Raw genomic sequence first — 20,962 nt, 5'->3', positions numbered from 1 at the left:
TGGCATGATACAAATACAGGTAATTTTAAAAAACACATTTAGGGCTTATAATAATTATAATAACAGTGGGTTCAGTAGTAAAACCTTTTTAAGTGATTTTTTAATCAACTTAGAGTGAAAATGGATATAACCAATGAACCACAAATAAATTTGTTTTAACTTGAATTATTTAAAGAATTACAGAATATCTGCAACATAATTAGCTAATTACCCCTCCGGTTTCCTTAAGTGCTTTTTGAGTACAGGGCAGTGGTCTGTCTGAAGGCTGTGGCAGGAAACATGCTGGGGGAAGCCCTGGGCGTGATGCCAGGGGACACACACTTTGGGCAATTTAGAAAACACCAATGCACATGTTTGGAAAAGGAAACCAGGATGCAAACTTCACTTCCAGCTTGAGGTGCCAGGCTGCCAGGCCACCAAAAGAGTGCATATTTCTTAATTTAATAGTTCAGTTACCTGTCCTTACTCACATCTGATTAGTTCTTGATTGGCTTAAGCTTCACTTACGCCTGAGGCAAACTCTGGATGGAATGCCAGTCCATCTCAAGACATAGACACACACAATGGATGATTCTGAGATGCCAATTAACCCACCTGACATGGTAAGAACAGGCAAACTCCACAGACACCCGGAAACAGGTGAGACGCACAATTTCAATTTCAATGCAGTCAGGTATGTGCCCCGCAATGGACCATCCAGGGTCTAGCCCTTCATTGTGCTCTGAGCCACGTAGGCTAGGCTCAGCAGCTAGTGTATGCATGGACAGGGTTATGTAGGGCCAGGCATTGCAATGAATCAACTTTTATCCTTTCACAATGTATGCCAGTTTGTGCTTTTCTTGTACATTATTACAAGCACAGTTTAATTTAAATATTAGGTGATATATTGTACCTGCAAAAACAAAATTAATCTAGCAATTTACATGTCTTTCTAAACAATGATAGGTTTTAGTAAAATGGCTGGATGTGATAAGAGGAACCAGTTATCCATATTAGTCATTTTGTAGCTGTTTTATTGAGTCTGAGGAGAACAGTGCCTTTGTCTTCCTATCTGAACTACTTTCGTAGTATGAAAGGCCTGCAGTTTCGTATTAACAGTTTCAACGCCATGGCTTGAAATACATTCTTCGGTAGCTCTAGCTGTAAATCTCCTAAGATTAAATTAGGACACTGTACAACCAGCAATCCCTTACTCTTCCGAAGCTCCGTTGGAACTTTAGTTTTAATAAGAGTCATGTTTTTGGGCTGCAGGACTTGTGGTATTGTACAGTAGGTGGATGATAGACTGGGATAACATCCAAAATGGTCAGAATGCTACAGTCACAATCTGTGCACATGACAATGTGGGTGTCCTTGAGCTAAGAAGCAGTTTTATAAAAACATGTTCTATCATTCCCGTTTAGAGGGCTGAAAGAAAGAATTCCTGCATTTATCAAAAATAGTGTGGATGTGCAGATTAGGAGACAAGTGAAAGGTAAATTACCAAAGAATGGTGGTTCATTTGAACTATTCAACACAGATCATCAAGGCCGAATGTACAGCATCAAAAGTAATCTGAACAGTATGGTGTTTGACCCTGTAGCCTGGCGACCAAACGTTTATATTTTATTCCTTAACTCATGCTTTTTTCTATCCATGTATACAGCTCGATATTTTAGTGAAGCAGTAAAATAATATTGTAGGTAAAACACCTTGCTTTGGGGCTGTCTTTCTCAACCCGATCCTCCCACAGTAGGCAGCTGGGAGGAAGCAGAAATGTAGACTGCTGTAGGGTCAGAGGACCAGATTGAGAAACACTGCTTTAGAGTGTTACAGCAATCCCTTCGGACTCTCTCGGGGTCAGAGGACCAGATTGAGAAACACTGCTTTAGAGTGTTACACCAATCCCTTCGGACTCTCTTGGGGTCAGAAGACGACGGTTACAAGATACAGGACACAAGACTAGGCACATTTGCAAATTGGGGACAGCCTGAATAATTTGCTCGCACATTTAGTTACTAACTTCTAATATAAAACTTAGATAGAGGAGTAAATTGAGTAGGGATAGAGAGGTCAGCTGTCTTGGGACTTTAGATGGCTCCCAAGCTATTTATACTAGAAGTTTTAGCTTAGTTTATTTAATCACGTATTCACAAAGTACCTTTTGTATGCTAAAGCAGAATGGGACACAATTTCACTTATCCAAAAAAAAACATTATTACAGTATCCTGCATTAATAAATTATAAGGGAATTAAAAAAGGAGAAGTTACTGGGGTCATTCCTCTTGTGTTTTAACTCTTGTGATATTCGTTTTATCGTGTTCAGAGTACGCATTAATCAGTAGACCCACCTAGAGAACTGCCACCATCATTGTATCTTCTCCTTCTCCTCCTGACAACCTTAGAAGGTAGTCCCCAAGATCTGTGAGGAGGACAGAGCACCATTTGACCTGCAGACTGCAACATCCAGGAGGTCTCTTGCAAAGATGCAGATGGAAGCATGTAGTCGTGGAGGGGAAGAGTGTTGCACACCTGCCTGTAGCCAGCACTGGCAGCCAGCTCACACCACACTGCAGAGAATACACCTGCATTTCATTCCCTAATTACCATGGAGACTTTCAGGTCAACGCACTCTCCGTGGTACGTTTGCTCCACGTGGTATGGCTCACATATCTATTTTGGTTCACCATCAGGTTTACGATTCTTTTGTTCTAACTTAAATTTTATAAATATTTCAAACAATACATACAAATAAGTCAAGAACAAAGACAAGTAACCGCACCAGTGCCACACATGAATCGAGTATAAAACTCTAAACATTACGTTTCCTTACCCCCAATGGTGTCTCTGTGAAGGGAATTATATATGGTCCACTGGGCGCATTTTTCCACAAAAACCATTTGTGTGTAAGTCTTTCAAGGTCACATATCTCCTTGACAGTGTCCTTCTAGCTATCCGTGGTCGGGGTCTCTTCTTTACACCATCTCCTGGTGATTGATTTTTTAGCCGCTGCTAGTCAAATTTTCACCAAGTATCTCACTGCCAGAAACCTCCTCTTTTCAAATTTCCCAAATATAATGATTCACAGATCTTGGGCAAATTATATCCTAGTATTCTCCTCAACTGTGATCATACAGCCTCCTAAAAATGTTTAATCAGCATTAGGTTTATGATTCTTAATACTTGTTGGTATCCTGGCAGGGGGCTCTGGCTGTGATTTGCGGGTTATATCTCGGACCTGTAGACGCTTCCTGTGAGAATAACTCCACGTCATGCACCTGGCTTGGTGGATTCGCTCGTTACGCAGAGCGTTATTCAAGCTTCTTCTGACTGATTCCGTTTTCACTCATGCTCTTTCCAGATGGATCTCCGACCCCTCATTTCAATACATTTGCTTATGAAATCCAGGGATACACTAGATCCACCTGCAACATGAAAAATGCAGGTGGACTCACAGCCAAGATAAATAGGACAGTAACAGACAAATGCAAGGTGTAAAATCACATCTTTTTATTGGTTCCATACAAAGACACATTTTAGTACAACAGCAATAAATAAAATAATTTAAAAAACATGTTCAGACCTCCATGGTTCCAATCATTGAGCTGTTTCAGCAACATTGTTTCAGAGCAGAGAGGTATACATGAATCGAAAATCAATTTAAATAAGGATCATACTTTTACAAGAACCCAAATCTACAGAACTATAAGCATTAACACCTCATACACTCATACCAGACTCATTAATCAATGCAAAAGTGGAAAAAACCCTAACTGAAATTTCAGTGTAACAGTGACATCAAGAGTACAGCACAATGTATACATACAATAAAGGTTAGCGCTTTACAAAATACTGAAAGCCCAAGTGAGGACTGCTGTTCGCCCCTTACAAATCAGGGACGGCCACTCAAACCTTCCAGATAAAAAGATAGGATCACACTAGAACAACATGGTCATGCACTTTTCCTGGAAGGTCTCATAAGGAACCACGGAACTGGGAAGGGGCTGCCTCCATGTTTCGCCCCCTACCTCTCCGCCCATTGCCACAATGTGTCTCTTCAACAGTCTATTATATACAGAAAGATACACATGTAAACTGTCACCTATACACATAACTTTCAAGTGTCTTAAATGGACTTTTTGCCAGTTAGGCAGCCAGGGAATCCTAAGCCTCGAGTACAGGCAGAGCCTTCAGTGCATTGTGCTTGGTGGTCATTACCCCAGTTCACTATCCTGGGTTCTGTTGTACAGGGGACCACTGAGCCCACTGCAGCCAAAACGATTCTGCTTTAATCAGACTGCTGCTTTATCATCCTAAGACCGTTCTGTGCCTATTTCAGCAAAAAAAAAAAAAAAAACACACATACACACACACACACAGGCCCTTTCCTCAATTCTAGCCTTTTCCCACAAGCCTTTGAGAAGGAATTCCTGAGATCGGTTTTGGCTGGCTTCTAGTATAGTTGGATTTGCAAAAATATCTTTCCTGTCAGTTGGCAGAGACAAGGGCCTGAAAAAAGAACGGGACTCATGTTACATGAGGCCAGCGAGGAGAGGTTTCAGACAGCAAGAGCACGGCAGTCACAAGGGGGCAGCATGGCTGAAAGCGGCACGTCCTAGAGGTTAATGCTGTGTTATTCCGAGACTGGGGCAGAAACACAATACTGGTCCCCAAAGTGCCTTTTAATAGTTCTAGTGTAAAAACTGACCAACTCTTTGCTGTGAACACAGGACCAGGGCACAACTCACAGATTACAGAGCTTGGTGGAGAGTGACTTCTTGTAATCTGAAATCATCACCTTCAGTAGATGTTAGCATTACAAACATTCCCTCTTTAAGAGGAACTGGAATGAAATGTGGAAAATCGTAATAAAATGTGGCATCTTTCAAGGTTAAGAAGATGACGGAATGCTGTCGTTTTGGTTGTGGTTCAGGTTCTCCCTGGACGTTAAGGTACTCAGAGGACTAAAGAAACAGGGAGCTGCCTCATGCAGAGTCCAGGGGCATCAAGGGTTCTAGACTTTTACAGCTGGGGCCCATATTTACTAAGCTATCGGCTTAACCCTAACCCTTATTTCAATAGGTAATAGACATACTGAGTTTGCAATTTTACTTTAAAAACATTCTGACCAATAACATTTCAAGCTCAGTTAAAGTGGCAGGTACTACTTGGTTTACAGATATGGGCAATATACGGGCAATGTTTTTTTCCTTATGGCACCCAACGGTTTCATTTGCATTACCTTTACCATTACATATGTATTTAATTAATTTCCACATCATTTACATTCAAATGTATATGCATGCTTACAGACAGCTAGTAATGAAATCACTTCCTTTATGAAATATGACACATACATATAGCCATTATTCTGCCGTGTCTAAACCATGGGAAATGCCTAGTAAATATGGGCCTTTGGGGTGACGGGGTCCGGGGGAGGCTTTGCTCAGGACACTCGGCTAGCAAAGAATCTGACCGTGGCCTTAGGCCCAACGGGGCATGCTGGGAAGGGAGGCGGGGCTTTCATCCGCTTCTCATGCTGCCAGAAGAATATCAGTGCGGCCACGACGCCGGCCCACTCCTGCAGGGCTACACCCTCACTGCCGGGCACCCGGAGGCAGTCAGGGGCACCGTGGAGCCATAATCATAGTCCAGGTCCATGGTGGTGTGAGGCCCCCCCCTGAGTCGACCACGAGGGTATCTCCGCCTGTCCACCTGCCTGTCCTGGAAACTCTGGATGTAACTCTGCGACGGAAACAGATACAGAAATGGACGTTTCAAATGCAGTCAAATAATTAAACATGCTTTACTATTCACTATACATTTCCTAAAGGAAGCCGATTTATAAAACATAACTAAAACCAATACATCAGTTTTCCAACTGCTTACCCAGTACAGGAGTTGGCAGCTTTTAATGGTTTGTTAATTGTTTAAACAAATAGTGCGATCACATTTGGCAAAGAGAGACTTTTTTTTGTTTAAACAACTGCTAAGGGACATTATGATGGGTCAATGCTAGACTATTAACAGCCAGGAATATCTATTCACTTACTTACTACAGCACTATGGCCCCTGGCTGCCTATGAAACCAGCATTTTTGTTTGTTCTTAAACAGACTGAGTGTCTGCCTCACCGGCGACAGCACATCGCCGTCGAAGCGGCGAATGGGGTTGGGCTTCCTGCGGTAGGCGGGGTCTGTGGGGAGGGGCTTGGCCGGGTGTGTGTGCGTGGTGTGGGGCTGCTGTTCCTGCTGCTGCTGCTGCTGCTGCTGCTGCTGTTGTTGTTGTTGCTGCTGCTGCTTCTTCTTCTTCCTCCTCTTCCTCCTCTCCCTCCACTCCTCCTTTTGACGTATCCGCATCAGCTGAATTCGACGCTGCTGCCGGCTGATGATCACTAACGGGACGGTAAGACATCCTTAGCGCTAGCAAGCAGTTTTGGTCACACACACTCAGGTTTGTATTGACATTTTGTGTGGGACTCTCCACTCATGGACATAACACTACTCCCAGCAATGACAATCTCAACCCTACCCAGCCCTAACCTTAACCATAAGTAACCAAATAAAAACACAAGACTTCTGGCATTTTTTTTTGTTTTTGACTGCATTCACAGATTTTTATACAACTTAGTTTCCCCTTGCGGGAACAGAAAAATGTCCCCACAAGGTCAAAACAACAGGTTATCACATTGTTTGGACAAGGGGTCCCCACAATGTAATATATACATGACCCCCCCCCCCCCCCCACACACACACACACACACACACACACACACACACACACACACACACACACACACACACACACACACACACACTTATTATGGACACCAGTTGTTACTGTCACACTTGTAGACACACACATTCATACACAAACACTTTGGCTGATGGTGTATAAAAGCACCACATCAAGAGTTCAGCACCATATAGATACTTTATAGTTTCATGCTCAAAGTTCTGAAAATTAAACCCTGAATCAGGTTGCTGTGTGTGGAAGGTCACACTCTGAATCCACCAAAACTTCAATAACTTTGTAATGAGAAGTAGCTCCATGTTTCTGAAGTAAGGACTTTTTTTGTTACCCTATCAAAGACTCCTCTCTTCTTTCTAGTTTGGTTCAACATATTCAAAACTCATATTCAATATTCAACATCCTCTTTCCTTTTGCGCAAAGGAAGTGAGTTGTGTAGCATATCAGCCTGGAAGGGATGGTATCACTGTTACCCGAACGGCCCTCTGCTGAATAAGTGTTTTGAAGGTGGATGGATGGACGATCACCGCTATGCTTGCTCAAACAAGTTATGACAGCTTCTCGGACACATTTGTAGTTGCCATTGCATTAAACGCTAGACGGAGTGAAAGCTTTGCCGTCTCTGACACACAAGACAGCCCTAGACAGCTGCCCGACACGCTTCCTCTTTCATTCTCATAATTTTTACGGTGTCCCATAAAAGCATCGACTACAAGAGAGACGGTTCTGCCGCTTGTTTTGATGACTTCCACTGCCCCCTCTGTTGCATCATCGGAACTTTTAATCCAGTCATGGCAGCGGGTGTCGCCATGGTGATGGCCTCACGGCAGCTGCTTTCTGCTCGCTCTTTGAACCGCAGGCTTCTGTTACACAGTGGGGCATGATGGGAGTGTTCATCTCACACCGTGAGAGTAAGTGGGAGGGGTTATGCTCATGTCACACACAGAACCAGTCCTCCAGAACTCCACATAGTCACCACTCTGCAAGTGATCTCACAGAAATGCAGGTGATCTAAATACACATCACTAATAGCTGCTTCCCCCCCAATATAACTTGACCAAATTAATAATCAAGAGTTTTACAAACACAGACTTACCCTCTGTGTGAGAGTACCCCTCCCCAGTGACTTTCCACTGGATTACGATACCCAGCACTGTGAGGACGGGCCACACCCCCAGGACAACCCAGGTGAACCAGCACACGGGCTGGGCCGGGGCCACCTTGATCCGCTCGTAGACGTGGTGCACCAGCGCGAAGAGTTCGGCAAAGTAGTCGACGGTGACCGTGATGACAGCGGAACCAAAGACGGCGGTGGAGAGGGTGGTGAAGCAGCGTTCCCAGCGGAGCGCCAGCACGGCGAAGAGCATGCCGGAGCCCAGGAGCATGCCCAGCGGCACCCAGACCGTGCGCGGGTGGTAGAACTCCTCCATGGTCAGCAGCGCAGCCACCGCCACCAGCAGCCCCAGCAGCAGGCCCACCATGAAGAGGCCGACGCTGCGCACCAGCATGGTGACCAGGCCGCAGAGCACGCCGATGCCCAGGCCGATGCCCGCGCTCGCCTCCGCGTTCAGCTGCGTGTCCAGCACACGCTCCTTGTAGCACAGCATGAAGATGACGACGGAGCCGAACATCAGGCCCGTGAGGAACATCACCGCCTTGAAGCAGCGGTAGCCTTGCGGGAGGAAAAGCAGCCAGAACAGGAGGAGGATGTGGAGAGGAGCAGAGGGGGTAGAAAGGGAAAGGAAGTAGAGGGAGAGAGACAGGAAGAGGAAGCCAAGGAGAGGAAAACAATGTTCATGAGCTGGTGGAAACTGCTGTATGTGATAGTGAACAGACCAGGAAGAAACATCAGCTTATTTAAGATTTAAAAATAAGATTCTCATCCACTTTGCCAGAGCCCAATCAGGGCTAAAAACAGCTCAGGTAGATCGTAAAGGCACCATTTGGGTTGGACTTGTTATTCAGTCCAGCCAAATAGTGCACAGTCCCTCCTGACCCTGAAGCACCCCCCCCCCCCCCCCCACACACACACACACACACACACACACACACACACACACACACACACACACACACACACACACACACACACACACACACCCCCAACAAGGTAGAGCTTACCGAAGAAGCAGTAGATCATGCCGAAGAGGCAGCACATGGAGCAGACGACCGAAGGCACGATCTCGTAGCGCCGCTCGATCCGCTCCTCACAGCTATAGAGCCGCTCGGGGCTGCTGTCCCGTGCTGGGGGGGCCAGCTTGAAGGCCAGCGTCTGCAGCGTGGACGTCATGGCAACGCGAGCTCAGGGGCTGAGGTTGGGGGGGATTAGGGTGGGACCAGATGGGGCCAATTAGGAAGTACTTCCCATTCACGCGAGTCACCTGTGGAGACATAGAGCAGAACATAGGATTGGCAATTCTGAGGCAAACACAGTCTTCCTACATCCTCAGCAACTTCCACAGGCACCAACTGAACAAATACTAAAGAGGGATGTTTGGGAGGAGAAAAAAATAAATAAAAAAAAACTTGCCCCTCTCTCTTGCCCTCTTGCCCCTGAATCAGTAGATCTTTAATCTTCCCTTCACAAGAGTCGTTCCTAACATCTGTTGGCAGACTGTCAGCGGTGCAGGTTTGTGAGATGTCATCCAGTAACCTTCCTGAAAAAGCGACAAGTTACACCTTAGTCTCTGCCTGCCAAGTTTCTCTTACATCCCATCTTATTTCTCCTTATCCACACACTGTATTTCCAGTGAACCATCACTGGATCTCCAAGTGCACGGTTGATGGACGCATTATTATGACCAGTAACTCCAAACTCAATGGAAGGGGCTGCTGGTCCATGACCCTCCACTCTCTACAGAAAGGTATTATGCGTCACAACAAGACAACACAGATGCATGGTGAAACGTCTTTACAAAAAAGCATCAAAACACACAGTGAGTCACCATCGTGATACAATCGTCATACACCCACTAAAATGACAGACTTCAATTCCTGTGACATATGAGAGATAAAAAATAAATGAGCTCCACCATCTGGCCCCAAGGCCAACCCTGTCCTGCTTAGTCTGTCCTCCCCATATTCTCAGCCCCATCTTATTTAGACCATGACGTGATTTTTGTAAACAACTACAAAATAAACCTTTACAAACACAGCTACAGTATTTCTTTCATAAAAGGATTGTTTTCTCTAATTATACAAATGTATACTCTGCTGATGTCACTGAGCTTTAGTACTCTGCAGAAAAGCAGTTTCCCTGCTAGCAAATGTCACATGTACAGTGCCTTAACCACAACGCCACCTGCTGACCGGGTTTTCATGACCACGCTAACCAACAATCATCTGCCCCAACCCCAAACTTCTTTAATATCATGTTCTCCAGAGAACCACTGACAACAAGTACAGTTTGCTTGAGATAAAAACGTCACCATAATATTAGACTGTCAGTACAAAATGGAACCAAAATGTGTTTACCACCAAACTGCGGTTTGCAGCTACAGAAGACTGTTAACACCTTGGTCGCAAACAATTTTCATTTTGCCGAACTGACACCATTCTGGATAAGCAGTATGGAAGCTGGACGGATATTTATTTGCATTGTAATAAAGAAATGCACACACTGTCACAGCAACCTATAAGGCCTAAAATATATTGCAACAGTCCAACAATGACTGCAATGTATGCAATAATGCTTTATTTCATGACACCATCAAGTATAAGAAGATTTTTATACACAGAAGAATTGTCAGCATGGGAGACAAATCCCCAGATATAAGAGTGGGTTCTTATTTGTTCAGCCCCCTGCTGGACAAAAGAGTTAAAGATAAATAGCACTTCTGTGGTTCTGGTCCACTCCCTGCTGACCTGGATAGACCAATCTCCAATTCCTTCCTCTACAGCGCTGCTTGTTCCTTGACAGGACAGCGTGAAGCTCAGTCAGGGTGCGCTCTGTGCCATTTCACAGCCTTGCGCTTCGAGGCGGTAACAAAACAGACGTGAGGGAAACAAGGCTGGTTTTTAAAACTCTTTGCAAAACCAAAATCATGCCAGTGTTCTTCTCCTCTTAAAGAGAAAGGAAAGAGGTTCGCGAGGCATGAAGGCTTTACAAACTGAACTAAACTGAATTCTCAAGCAGCTAAATCACTCTTCACCTGCCAAACATGCTAGCCTGAAATTACTGCGCATCACACTAGCAAAAAGAAATTAAGCTGAATTGAATTTCCTTGAGTACTGGCACAGGGTGCCAAATAGTGGCAAAATACAGAGCTTAACACGAAAACAAACCAGAACACTGTAATAACAATTAATTATTGTTAATTGTGAGCTTAATGACTCAGAGGGTAGTATGACGGCCACAGGTCTGTGGGTGCGATTCCCGCCCGTGGGCACACGGATGCATGTTCTCACGTGTTGCGTGTGTTTGCTCCCCCAGTTCAAAAACATGCCATGAAACGGTGCCTCTACATTTTCCATGAGACTGTCAGTAAGGCTGCTTCCTGGGACAAGATCCAAGCTAAAGGCAATCCTAAACAACTGATACAGGAAGGTGGATTACTTGTATTGTTGATGGGTTTTTTTTGCCGTTTTGCTCAAAGTTCCATGTAAAGTGGCCAATGACAAACCACGGGGTTCCACAAGCTGGATAAACCTACCATGCTGAAACTCAGAAAAGATAGAAGGATTTTAGTAGGCGAGCAGCTTAATCACAAAAGGCACCGGCTCTCATACCCACCTGCCAGTTAAGCTCAAGATTTCCTGTCAGGCTTCCTCTCAGGCATAAATACAAGACCGTCTTTGACAAAGTTCATCTTATTGATAAATTCTGGGTTACTTTAAGCTAAACTGAACTTGGTCAATGGAAAAAAGAACCTGAAGCTCATAGAAACTAATTCCTTCAGCAAATCAGTATCTTTGCCGGTGTCTGCTGACCTCTCCAGTAAATGTACTTCCATTTCTTTTAGATATATTTGTATGAACAATGAATTTCCAACAGCAGAAAATTCTGACCGATCAGCTGTTATTTATCAAAAGTGTGCTTTCTAGAGCTACAGAACATTGCCAAACCGCAGCATTTTCTCACTATTCAAGACATCGAAAAACCAATAGATGTATATAGCAGATTGGAATGCTGTAATGCTCAGTCACCATGAACCACACACTCTGCATTATACCTTACAATGTATTTACAATGTCGCAGCAAGAATTGTCACCACAAGCAGGAAGTTCAAACACAAAACCAGCTGTTAGTTCCCTGCACTGGCTTCCTGTTAGCTTCAGGACTGACTTCAAAGCTCTCCTTCCTACATACAAGGCACTCCTCAGAGGTCTAGCACCAGCCTACCTTACACGACTGATCCAAGTTTACAAACCACATCGAACACTGATATCACAGAACACAGGCTTCCTTGACATCCCACATATAAAGTAACAGCTGGTGGTACAGCCCTCTGCTACAGGACCCCTGTATTAGGGAACGGTCTGCTACCTCATCTTCAGGATGACAAATTGGTCCGTTTTTAAACAATTGAAGACATTTTACTTTAGTCTGGCTACTCACACATTAAAGCATAACACTGTAACTAAGCCTGTTTGGTCTACAGTGTTTGTCCCTCACTGTGTGTATGAATTTTCTGGGCACCCATGTCCTCTGCTTTCCTCCCCACATGTCTGGATGGTGCCCAGGGAGGGAGTGCTGGTTCAGTCCCAAGGAGGCGCGACATGGATACAGCTTATGAACTGCGAATCAGGGGTGTGGCCTACAATCTGTTGGCTTATGCAGAGCTGCTTGGAGAACAGACTCACTTATGGACCCTGGCTGAACCCTCAGTTTTATTTAAGCAGCCTCCTTTTCTTTGTATTTTACAATGTTAGTATGCCCGGGGTTGGGGGGGCAGCCAATCACCCCTGGCTTTCTTCCACCTTGTACAGAAGTATTCGGTTTCTTTGCTTCATTGTCTTCTGGGATTATTTCTTTCCCTCCAACTTATTCCGTTTCATGCAACATTATTAAATGATAGTAATGCATTGCCACTCCCTTGTTCAGCGCCTTGCGAAGACTGATTTGAAGGCCCAATATAAATATCGGAAAAAAATTACTGCAAGGATAACAAGTATGGGCTGGTTTATACTCTACGCTCAGTGAGTTTGTTCATGCATGCTGCTGCTATGCTAGTATAGAAGGCCAAAAAAAATCTAAAGATGTTCGATATTTTCACATTAACAGCCCTTCAATAATATTTCAATGCTGACGTAAATGTGTTTCATGTATCGAGAATGAATAACACAATAGATAATGTGATAGATGTTTCCAATACATTATACCATTGAGAATGTTATAACTAAATTAATATCCAGAATGCTTCAGATTTTCAAAGTGATTAATAAATATCTAGGCAAGACTTCGACAAGTATGGGCCTTTTGACCTTCCCTACCCAAGCAACACTATTTTCATATTTTCACATGTAGTGTACGATAATCTTGGGGATTAAAAGTTATGTCCACCAGAGGGGCAGTGTGAGGAAACCATCTCAATCGGCCCATTTGTTTCCAGTCTAACTTGTTTGTTCTGGTTGTGCAATGAAATGTTTTGCTTCCACAGCAAGTTCCTAATTTAGTAATACTGCTGCTGCATTCTCTATATTCTACCCACTGTTGTACTTAATTTTGGTACTTTGCTCTGCCACATATCACTTCACTACCTCATGTTGAATGTTACATTATATGTTATATCATTCATAGTAGTTAATATTACGGTTGCATAATATTGGAAAAAAAACTATTGCCAAAATTTATAAACAAAAAGGAGTTAAATATAAAAATTAAATTTCTCACAAACGTGTCTACGGCTGATTTCAACAGCAAAGAATGAAAATGATTATGATTGGCTCAGAGAGCACATGCAGATCTCACACCCACAACAGATTTGTGGTGGTGGTAGATTCGTCAATTTTGGAAAAATTAATTAAAATTGTAAATATTCGTAATTGTCCATGCACATACTTAGGGTTACATAAAATATACAGGCCTACTTAAAGAGCACTTTTTTTTCCATAAGAGATTCAGTTTTATATTCATAGGCTGCTACATTATCTTCACAACTACATGCATGTTTGTCATATTTACAAACATGCAGGACAAGTTCTTTTCTGCATTAGCGTGCATTTTACTTATTTTATTCGGCCTCCAAAGTTGAGGAATCCCCTTCCATCTAGTACAAAAAATAAGTGAATGCATGTTACATGAACGCGCTTCTCACCAGTTAACAGAATAGCCACTTAAACCATAACATCTGAAATGTATCGGAAAATAACGTTGTTTATGAAAATACCTTATACTGAGGTATAATGTCTGGACAACATGACGGTATGTAATAGCCTGATCTCAACCCAGCTGCGATGTAAGAATTGCATGTGCATAGCTTGCAATGTCGTTGTATCACACATGACCCAGGCCTACTTAGTATTTTTTGTACCGCAACGATCGATTGCCCTGTTGATTGTCTTTAGTCTGTGGAAAAAGCATTAAAGTACATTTCATTGTACTTTGTACATATGACACTGCTTTCAGTTCAGATTGAAGTCGGAAGCAGAAGAAACTTAAACCATCATTAAATTTTGAAGACGCTACACACAGAGGCACGCGATCGTATTCAGCACCTTCTGGGTACTCCTTCTTAAAGGAAAAAAAATCAGATGCTACTTTAATACTAACTGCACCATATATAAAACACAGTCCTGTGACCAAAGGTGACCATACAGCAGTGGGAATAACCACAAAAAGATACAGAATACCGTAAGAATACCGTTCTTCTATCATGGTTACGGCCTGCCTGGACCTCATGCATATCAACGCGGGCAGGTGAGACAGAATCACAGCGGCTCTAAACGGAAACTCATGACTCACTGGGGGAAAAAAAAAAGTACTGAAACTGTCAATCTTTCTAACCCTGGGTTAGTACCATATACCAGTAAATTAATGGTCAAAGGATGGTTTCATTCAATGGCCCTGCCCTAGCGTCATAGCCGCTCCTGAGCACTTCCCAAATGGCCCTGCCCTAGCATCATAGGCGCTCCTGAGCACTTCCCAAATGGCCCTGCCCTAGCGTCATAGCCGCTCCTGAGCACTTCCCAAATGACCCTGCCCTAGCGTCATAGCCGTTCCTGAGCACTTCCCAAATGGCCCTGCCCTAGCGTCATAGTCGTTCCTGAGCACTTCCCAAATGGCCCTGCCCTAGCGTCATAGCCGCTCCTGAGCACTTCCCAAATGACCCTGCCCTAGCGTCATAGGCGCTCCTGAGCACTTCCCAAATGGCCCTGCCCTAGCGTCATAGCCGCTCCTGAGCACTTCCCAAATGACCCTGCCCTAGCGTCATAGGCGCTCCTGAGCACTTCCCAAATGACCCTGCCCTAGCGTCATAGGCGCTCCTGAGCACTTCCTAAATGACCCTGCCCTAGCGTCATAGGCGCTCCTGAGCACTTCCCAAATGGCCCTGCCCTAGCGTCATAGGCGCTCCTGAGCACTTCCCAAATGGCCCTGCCCTAGCGTCATAGGCGCTCCTGAGCACTTCCCAAATGGCCCTGCCCTAGCGTCATAGCCGCTCCTGAGCACTTCCCAAATGACCCTGCCCTAGCGTCATAGCCGCTCCTGAGCACTTCCCAAATGACCCTGCCCTAGCGTCATAGGCGCTCCTGAGCACTTCCTAAATGACCCTGCCCTAGCGTCATAGGCGCTCCTGAGCACTTCCCAAATGGCCCTGCCCTAGCGCAATAGTCCCCATGAAATCATTACAGAAGCTGCCCGAACATACTGTAAAAGCTGAAACACTTTTGCAAACTACATTCTGATGTCAGCGTGATAGTTGTATCTGAAAGCACAGTAGGAAGAAAAGAGAAGTTCAGTGACAAAGGTTACCAGATGGCATGGTATTAGCAATACGATCGGTACAGCAGGTGACCCAGTATTTTCTGCTATTTTTATATGTGTATTGATTTCAGTTGCCGATGCTGACTACAGTTTTGAGTCATAGGCACTTTTCATGGGAGAGATTGGCAACGTTCAACTTATGACTCTTACAAGTTCAGTTAGCATCCTAAGAAAGATGTCAAATGACAAATCATAGCTTTCAGTAGTATCCTATTTATCATTCCTAATGTTCACTGCTCGAAAACTGAAGTAAGATGACATGTATGTATTTAGCAGATACTTTTACCCAAAGCGACATACAAGTAAGAAAGCAGGGTCAGTCAGTCCCTGGGGCAACCGGGGTTAAGGCTCTTATTCAAGGGTCCAACAGCAAAATCACACAGCCGGCCATAGGACTTGATCCAGTGACCTTCTGTTCATGAACACAGCGTCTAATACACTTGTGTTTGGCTTATCTGTCACACCTAAAGACCTTTTTCATCACTTTCTGGAAGTTTAGCGATTGCTCGTCTCGTGTAGTAAACATATTCCCTCTAAAAATTGACATTTCATAAAAATAGTACTAGATTCTCAATCTTAAACAGCATCACAGTTTGATCACAGATCTCATAGGCTCACAGTCCTCACTCCTGCATTGTAACCAAAGCCGGGTCCTTAGGGGTCTCTGGGAAGTTGCAGTGCCGACTGTAGCATTTTGCTGAAAGTCAGAACGCCTGAGAGATACTGGTTGCCAGTGATGTGGGATGAACTAAAGTTCTCCTGTCTCTCCCCCTACAAGTAGTCTCCAGTGGTCCATGCAGCACAGTTTTTAGGTGCCCCCAAGCTGCCTGGAGAACCTTCTAGGTCCCAGCTGGTGGTAAGAGTCCACCATAACCCACTGAGTGGGTCAAGTGTTGTCAGTCGTTCAGCTGACATAACATAGGTTCTCCAAGAGGCTATAATTTAATGCCAAGAGACTTGAAGAGATTTGCTGCATAGCCCTGTAACACAGAGAGGAAGGGTGAGAGCAGAAAATGCAGACAACGCCTTCCCAAATAAAAATCTGGCAGGGACATTCAGAAACATGTCAACAACATAACACACTGCCTACTCCCACTGCAATTTCACGCATGTAAAGCCTCAGTGTTTCTGTGGCAATTCATGAAAAGTTATTTACCGCAGGTCAGACAGTTCAATGCTGACAGCAAAGACAAGCAGACAGATTCCAAACAGCCATAAAGCAACGACGGACAGCACAAAGATCCCCGGTATCGACAGTGTGACATTAAGATTTAAGACAAAATCCTTGTGGCAGTAACTGCTGCAGGTTTCACTAGGAATGTTGCAGAACAGTCCATGTACCTATGAAAATCCCGGAAACCGATTCTAGATGCACTAGATGCCATTGACAACAAAGAAGATGTAAAAATGCCTAACAAGCAAAATATATATATATTTTTTATTATTAAATGGAAAACAGACACTTGGAATAGTGTTGCAGTTTTCCGGCTTGCTGAGATGCAGGATTCAGTCTTTGTTTGCCAGGGTCCCCCAGATGGCGAAGCTCTATGGCAAGACCTGAACCAGGAACAGCTGCTGCAATGACAGTGGTTTCCCAGAAGCCCTAGGGCTCATCTGTGAAGTTGACAAAGAGCCAAAGAGGCTTTCCTAAAAGCCTGGCTTACCCCTTACGGGTCCAGCCTCCCAGTTAGTGTTGACGTCTCCAGCAAAGGCCCATGCGCACACACCCATCTGGGTCAATAAGTGGAATAACAACAGGCCAAACTATCGCCCTAGAATCATTCTACAAAATCAGACATGAGAATGACTAACACGCTGAATCCTGCTGCAGGTAAAGCTGAATTTAAATTATGATTGTGCTGTGCTTTGCCATAGAAGCATTCACACAGAAATAAGACAATTAAAGCCCTTTAGAAGGCACAAGTTTTCTTCTATGAAAGTGAAAACAAATTTTAACTTGGTTATCGAGCTGAACTATTTTAAAGGAATGTCAGATTTCAAAAGCTGGTGTGAAAATACAGTAACAACCTACCCTAAGTCCCAAAGCATTTTATCATCATCTTTCTTCTCAGAAATAAAATGTTGAGGACTGCAATGATCAAATAAAATTAATTAGATATTTCTTGTAATAGTGCACACAGCAGTCATTTTAATTCACCAGATTTAAACTGACTTTCATATCGTACTTCATTCTGGTGCCTTTCTTTCTCTGTACACAGTCACAATATGACTCAGTGAGCACCCCCCCCCCCCCCCCCCCCCAACACACATACACACCTCTATTGTTTGTTACTTGAGCAACAAATTCTAACCTATCAGCAGGGACTGATAAGAAAACCAGACTGACAGGAAAGCAGCTGCCCAGGTCAGCTTATTCCAGGTTAATCACAATGAACAGCGTAGCTCCTTATTTAACACAGGAAAAAGTGAGTAACCAGCACACCAGTCACTGTCCATCCCAAAATGCACATGCCTCACCAGCCATTCTCACACTGTTTATATAACTGCTATAACTGGGCAAATACCATACTTTAGCACTATTTATTTTAAAATAGTTTGATATTATTCATTTCAGGCACCCATCTCATGGCACTCACTCTCTGTATTCCACCAACTCAGCACATCAAACTGTCAAACAAACGCTGTCACCGTTCAGAGAGCACACAATGTCTCATGCAATTCCAGCCTGTCCACTCTTCATATACATCACAGACAACCTCCATGGTTTACTAAGGCTGTACAATGGTCATATTTTGTTCTAGAAAAAAAATGCAACTCTAAATCCTTTTACAATGTGGACAAATGCCCAGAAAACATTAACGAAGTATGCATTAATTCCAAAAGCTGCATTAGAGTATGACATTTCTAATTAAATTTATTACGCTGCCCTACTGCTCACTATTAACTGTACAGATGGCTTAGCGGGCAATTCACAGTGACATGCAATATATTTAGAGACAATGATCTATAATATATTCGTAACATTATATCCCCCAACCTCACAACCCTAAGCCAGTTCTCTCTCTAACCCACCAAGTGTTTGGTAATAATTATACAACATGACTTTTCACAAGTGCCATTAATAATGCATGACATAAAACTCTGAAGTACTTAAATTAACTGTTAAATCTGTAATTATATCAGATAACAATACAAAAGGTTTACTATCAAAAATGTGTGTGTATCATTAACGAATTTGTTTGCAAAACACAGTCAATGCTGTCAGCATATTTGCACCCCTCAAAGCTAGAAATCACCATCTAAGCCCAACTGTACCTATATAACTCACCTGCCTGCGATCTGACGCACTCCACCAAACTGTGGAGTGCTTCGCATAGGTTTAACCCATAAACATATGTCAGTGGCCACACACTCACACAGCAGTCCAGAAGACGACAGCACGTAAACTATATCGGTCTTACACAAGCCAAGCATTGCAATTAAATCTTCCGTCACGTCAGAAATTTAGACTGAAAAGAATGCTGTAGCAATACCGCAAACTTACATTGCTCTCGAAGAAGAGGTGTTTAACATACGTTAAAGATATCCACGGCTGATGTCTCTTTCTCCTTGTCCACTGATGCACATACCAACTTCTGAATCAATCGTGTCCCCACTATCTTTTAAAAGCCACTGAGTTCCGACTTTTCGTTTATCTCCATTCATTACAATAATACTCGGTGTATGCAAACAGACCCGTTACAATATGATGAATCAAATCTGAAACAGACATCAACAGGCATGGTTTAAGTTCAGGAGAATAAGAAATATTCATAGCACTCCTCTGCATCGTCTTTGTTGCTGTGGGATTTGAAAACGTTTCGATAAAGGCGATTGATTATACAGTCTCACCACACACATCACTACATCATGTACTGCGCGAGAGGCGGCAAGCAAAGGGTTAATCCGGTTCGCTTGTTTACACACAGCCACGCTTATTACACTAAACAATAAAGACCAAAATACGTTCAGCTTAATACCTCTTTATAAAAGATGAAGTCACCGGGAAAACAATTAAACTAATAAGGGTGATAATTAAAAAAAATCTTATGGTTTACTCGGTGCAAATAACACAAAAGACGCCAAGGAACGGCACGATGAATGAACAATAGGTGTGACAGAAACATTGGCCGGACTGATCGCAATTATCTGGAGCGATAAATGCTCATTTAAGTCTAAGGGTCGTAATGAATACGTGGGTGTTTGGGTTACGATTAATGAGGAAAAAACACCAAAACGCGTACTGTATCGTATAGAAGTGCGGTTCCATTAACCGACGTTAAAATAATATTTCTATTATTCGGTTAGTAAATCGGATAGTAAATCTAACGACAGCATCTCTTTATCACACTCAGTGTATTATGTATTTATATTCCCCACATCGAAAACAGGCTCGCTTAAACCGCCTTCGCCCAGTCTTTACATTCCAGTAATTCCGTGCCGTTTTCTCCCTGTTAACAAAGATGAGAGGCGCATCACCACTCACCCCCACTTCAACTCAGGACCGAAGAAACACCGCTGCCAGAAACACCGCTGCTCCCACCGCTTTAACTCGCTGGATCTGAGATCCGCATCTCCGGCAGGTCAGCCCGCTCCCCATTCTAAAACGCCGCAAGTCGGCGGTCCTCTACATCCAGTTTTCTGCTGCCTTTTCCAATCGTGGTGCATTAAAACAAAGACCCCGAAGCGAGTGTTAGGGTAATATCACCTCTCCACGTATAATCATATCCGAATTAACCTGGAGGCTTAACAGATAATAACGAGCGATAACGTACACCTGACAATACCCAGGGCCTCGATTCTATTATTATTATTGTTATTACCATTAAAACTATTTTACGCCCATTCGTAGGCTCCTCCTTACAACCCATACAATCAGCGATGCTTATATAGGATATTCAGTCCAATCCACCAAAGAGGAACTTCATTTAGGTTGGAGTGTACCATTACGGGAAGGGCGCAGGGCTGTGGAACATCAAAACACGAATGGGGGAAAATATGAGACGAAACAGCCTGACATTTGAATTTTGTATGACATAACTGCATCTATGTGCCGGCAGTATTAAAATATTCAGTGATATAACTATTAATGGCAATTAATAAAACGTGAAGTATAAGTATGAAAAATTACGATTAATTATTATTATTATTTTTTTAGTAAACCACAATCTCTGGAAGTTGCACTATGGAACCTCCGTAGCGTGAAACCTGCTCAGCAGTTCTGTGACGATGGCAGGCATCAGTGGAAGACAGACAGGCTGCTGCTTAGTCTGACTCGTGGTTGGGACTGTTAAGCCTATCAACATTTATG

The 20,962-nt window shown here is 43.6% G+C and overlaps 1 protein-coding gene across 5 annotated transcripts; it reads right to left on the bottom strand.

Moving 5' to 3' along the window:
* Positions 1-3,467: 3,467 nt before the first annotated feature.
* On the bottom strand, positions 3,468-20,533 carry LOC125747773 (transmembrane protein 198-B-like). 5 transcript variants are annotated; one of them, XM_049023285.1, is made up of 6 exons: positions 20,475-20,533; positions 9,259-9,385; positions 8,850-9,109; positions 7,825-8,400; positions 6,113-6,372; positions 3,468-5,724 (listed from the first exon to the last, which is right to left on the bottom strand). In XM_049023285.1, exons 3-6 carry the CDS (start codon positions 9,016-9,018, stop codon positions 5,569-5,571), a joined length of 1,161 nt encoding a protein of 386 aa, XP_048879242.1. In that variant the 5' UTR covers positions 9,019-9,109; positions 9,259-9,385; positions 20,475-20,533; the 3' UTR covers positions 3,468-5,568. The 5 variants fall into 5 exon arrangements, with proteins under 5 accessions (XP_048879242.1, XP_048879216.1, XP_048879224.1 ...); XM_049023259.1 differs by lacking the exon at positions 20,475-20,533 and adding an exon at positions 20,138-20,277; XM_049023267.1 differs by lacking the exon at positions 20,475-20,533 and adding an exon at positions 20,138-20,227 and having other exon boundaries at positions 9,259-9,381.
* Between the last annotated feature and the right edge of the window lie 429 nt (positions 20,534-20,962).

This window comes from Brienomyrus brachyistius, chromosome 1, assembly GCF_023856365.1.
Source record: "Brienomyrus brachyistius isolate T26 chromosome 1, BBRACH_0.4, whole genome shotgun sequence".
Classification (NCBI taxonomy): Eukaryota; Metazoa; Chordata; class Actinopteri; order Osteoglossiformes; family Mormyridae; genus Brienomyrus; species Brienomyrus brachyistius.
The sequence above is the reverse complement of the archived record's forward strand: the minus strand, read 5'-3'. Positions and strand labels throughout refer to the sequence as shown.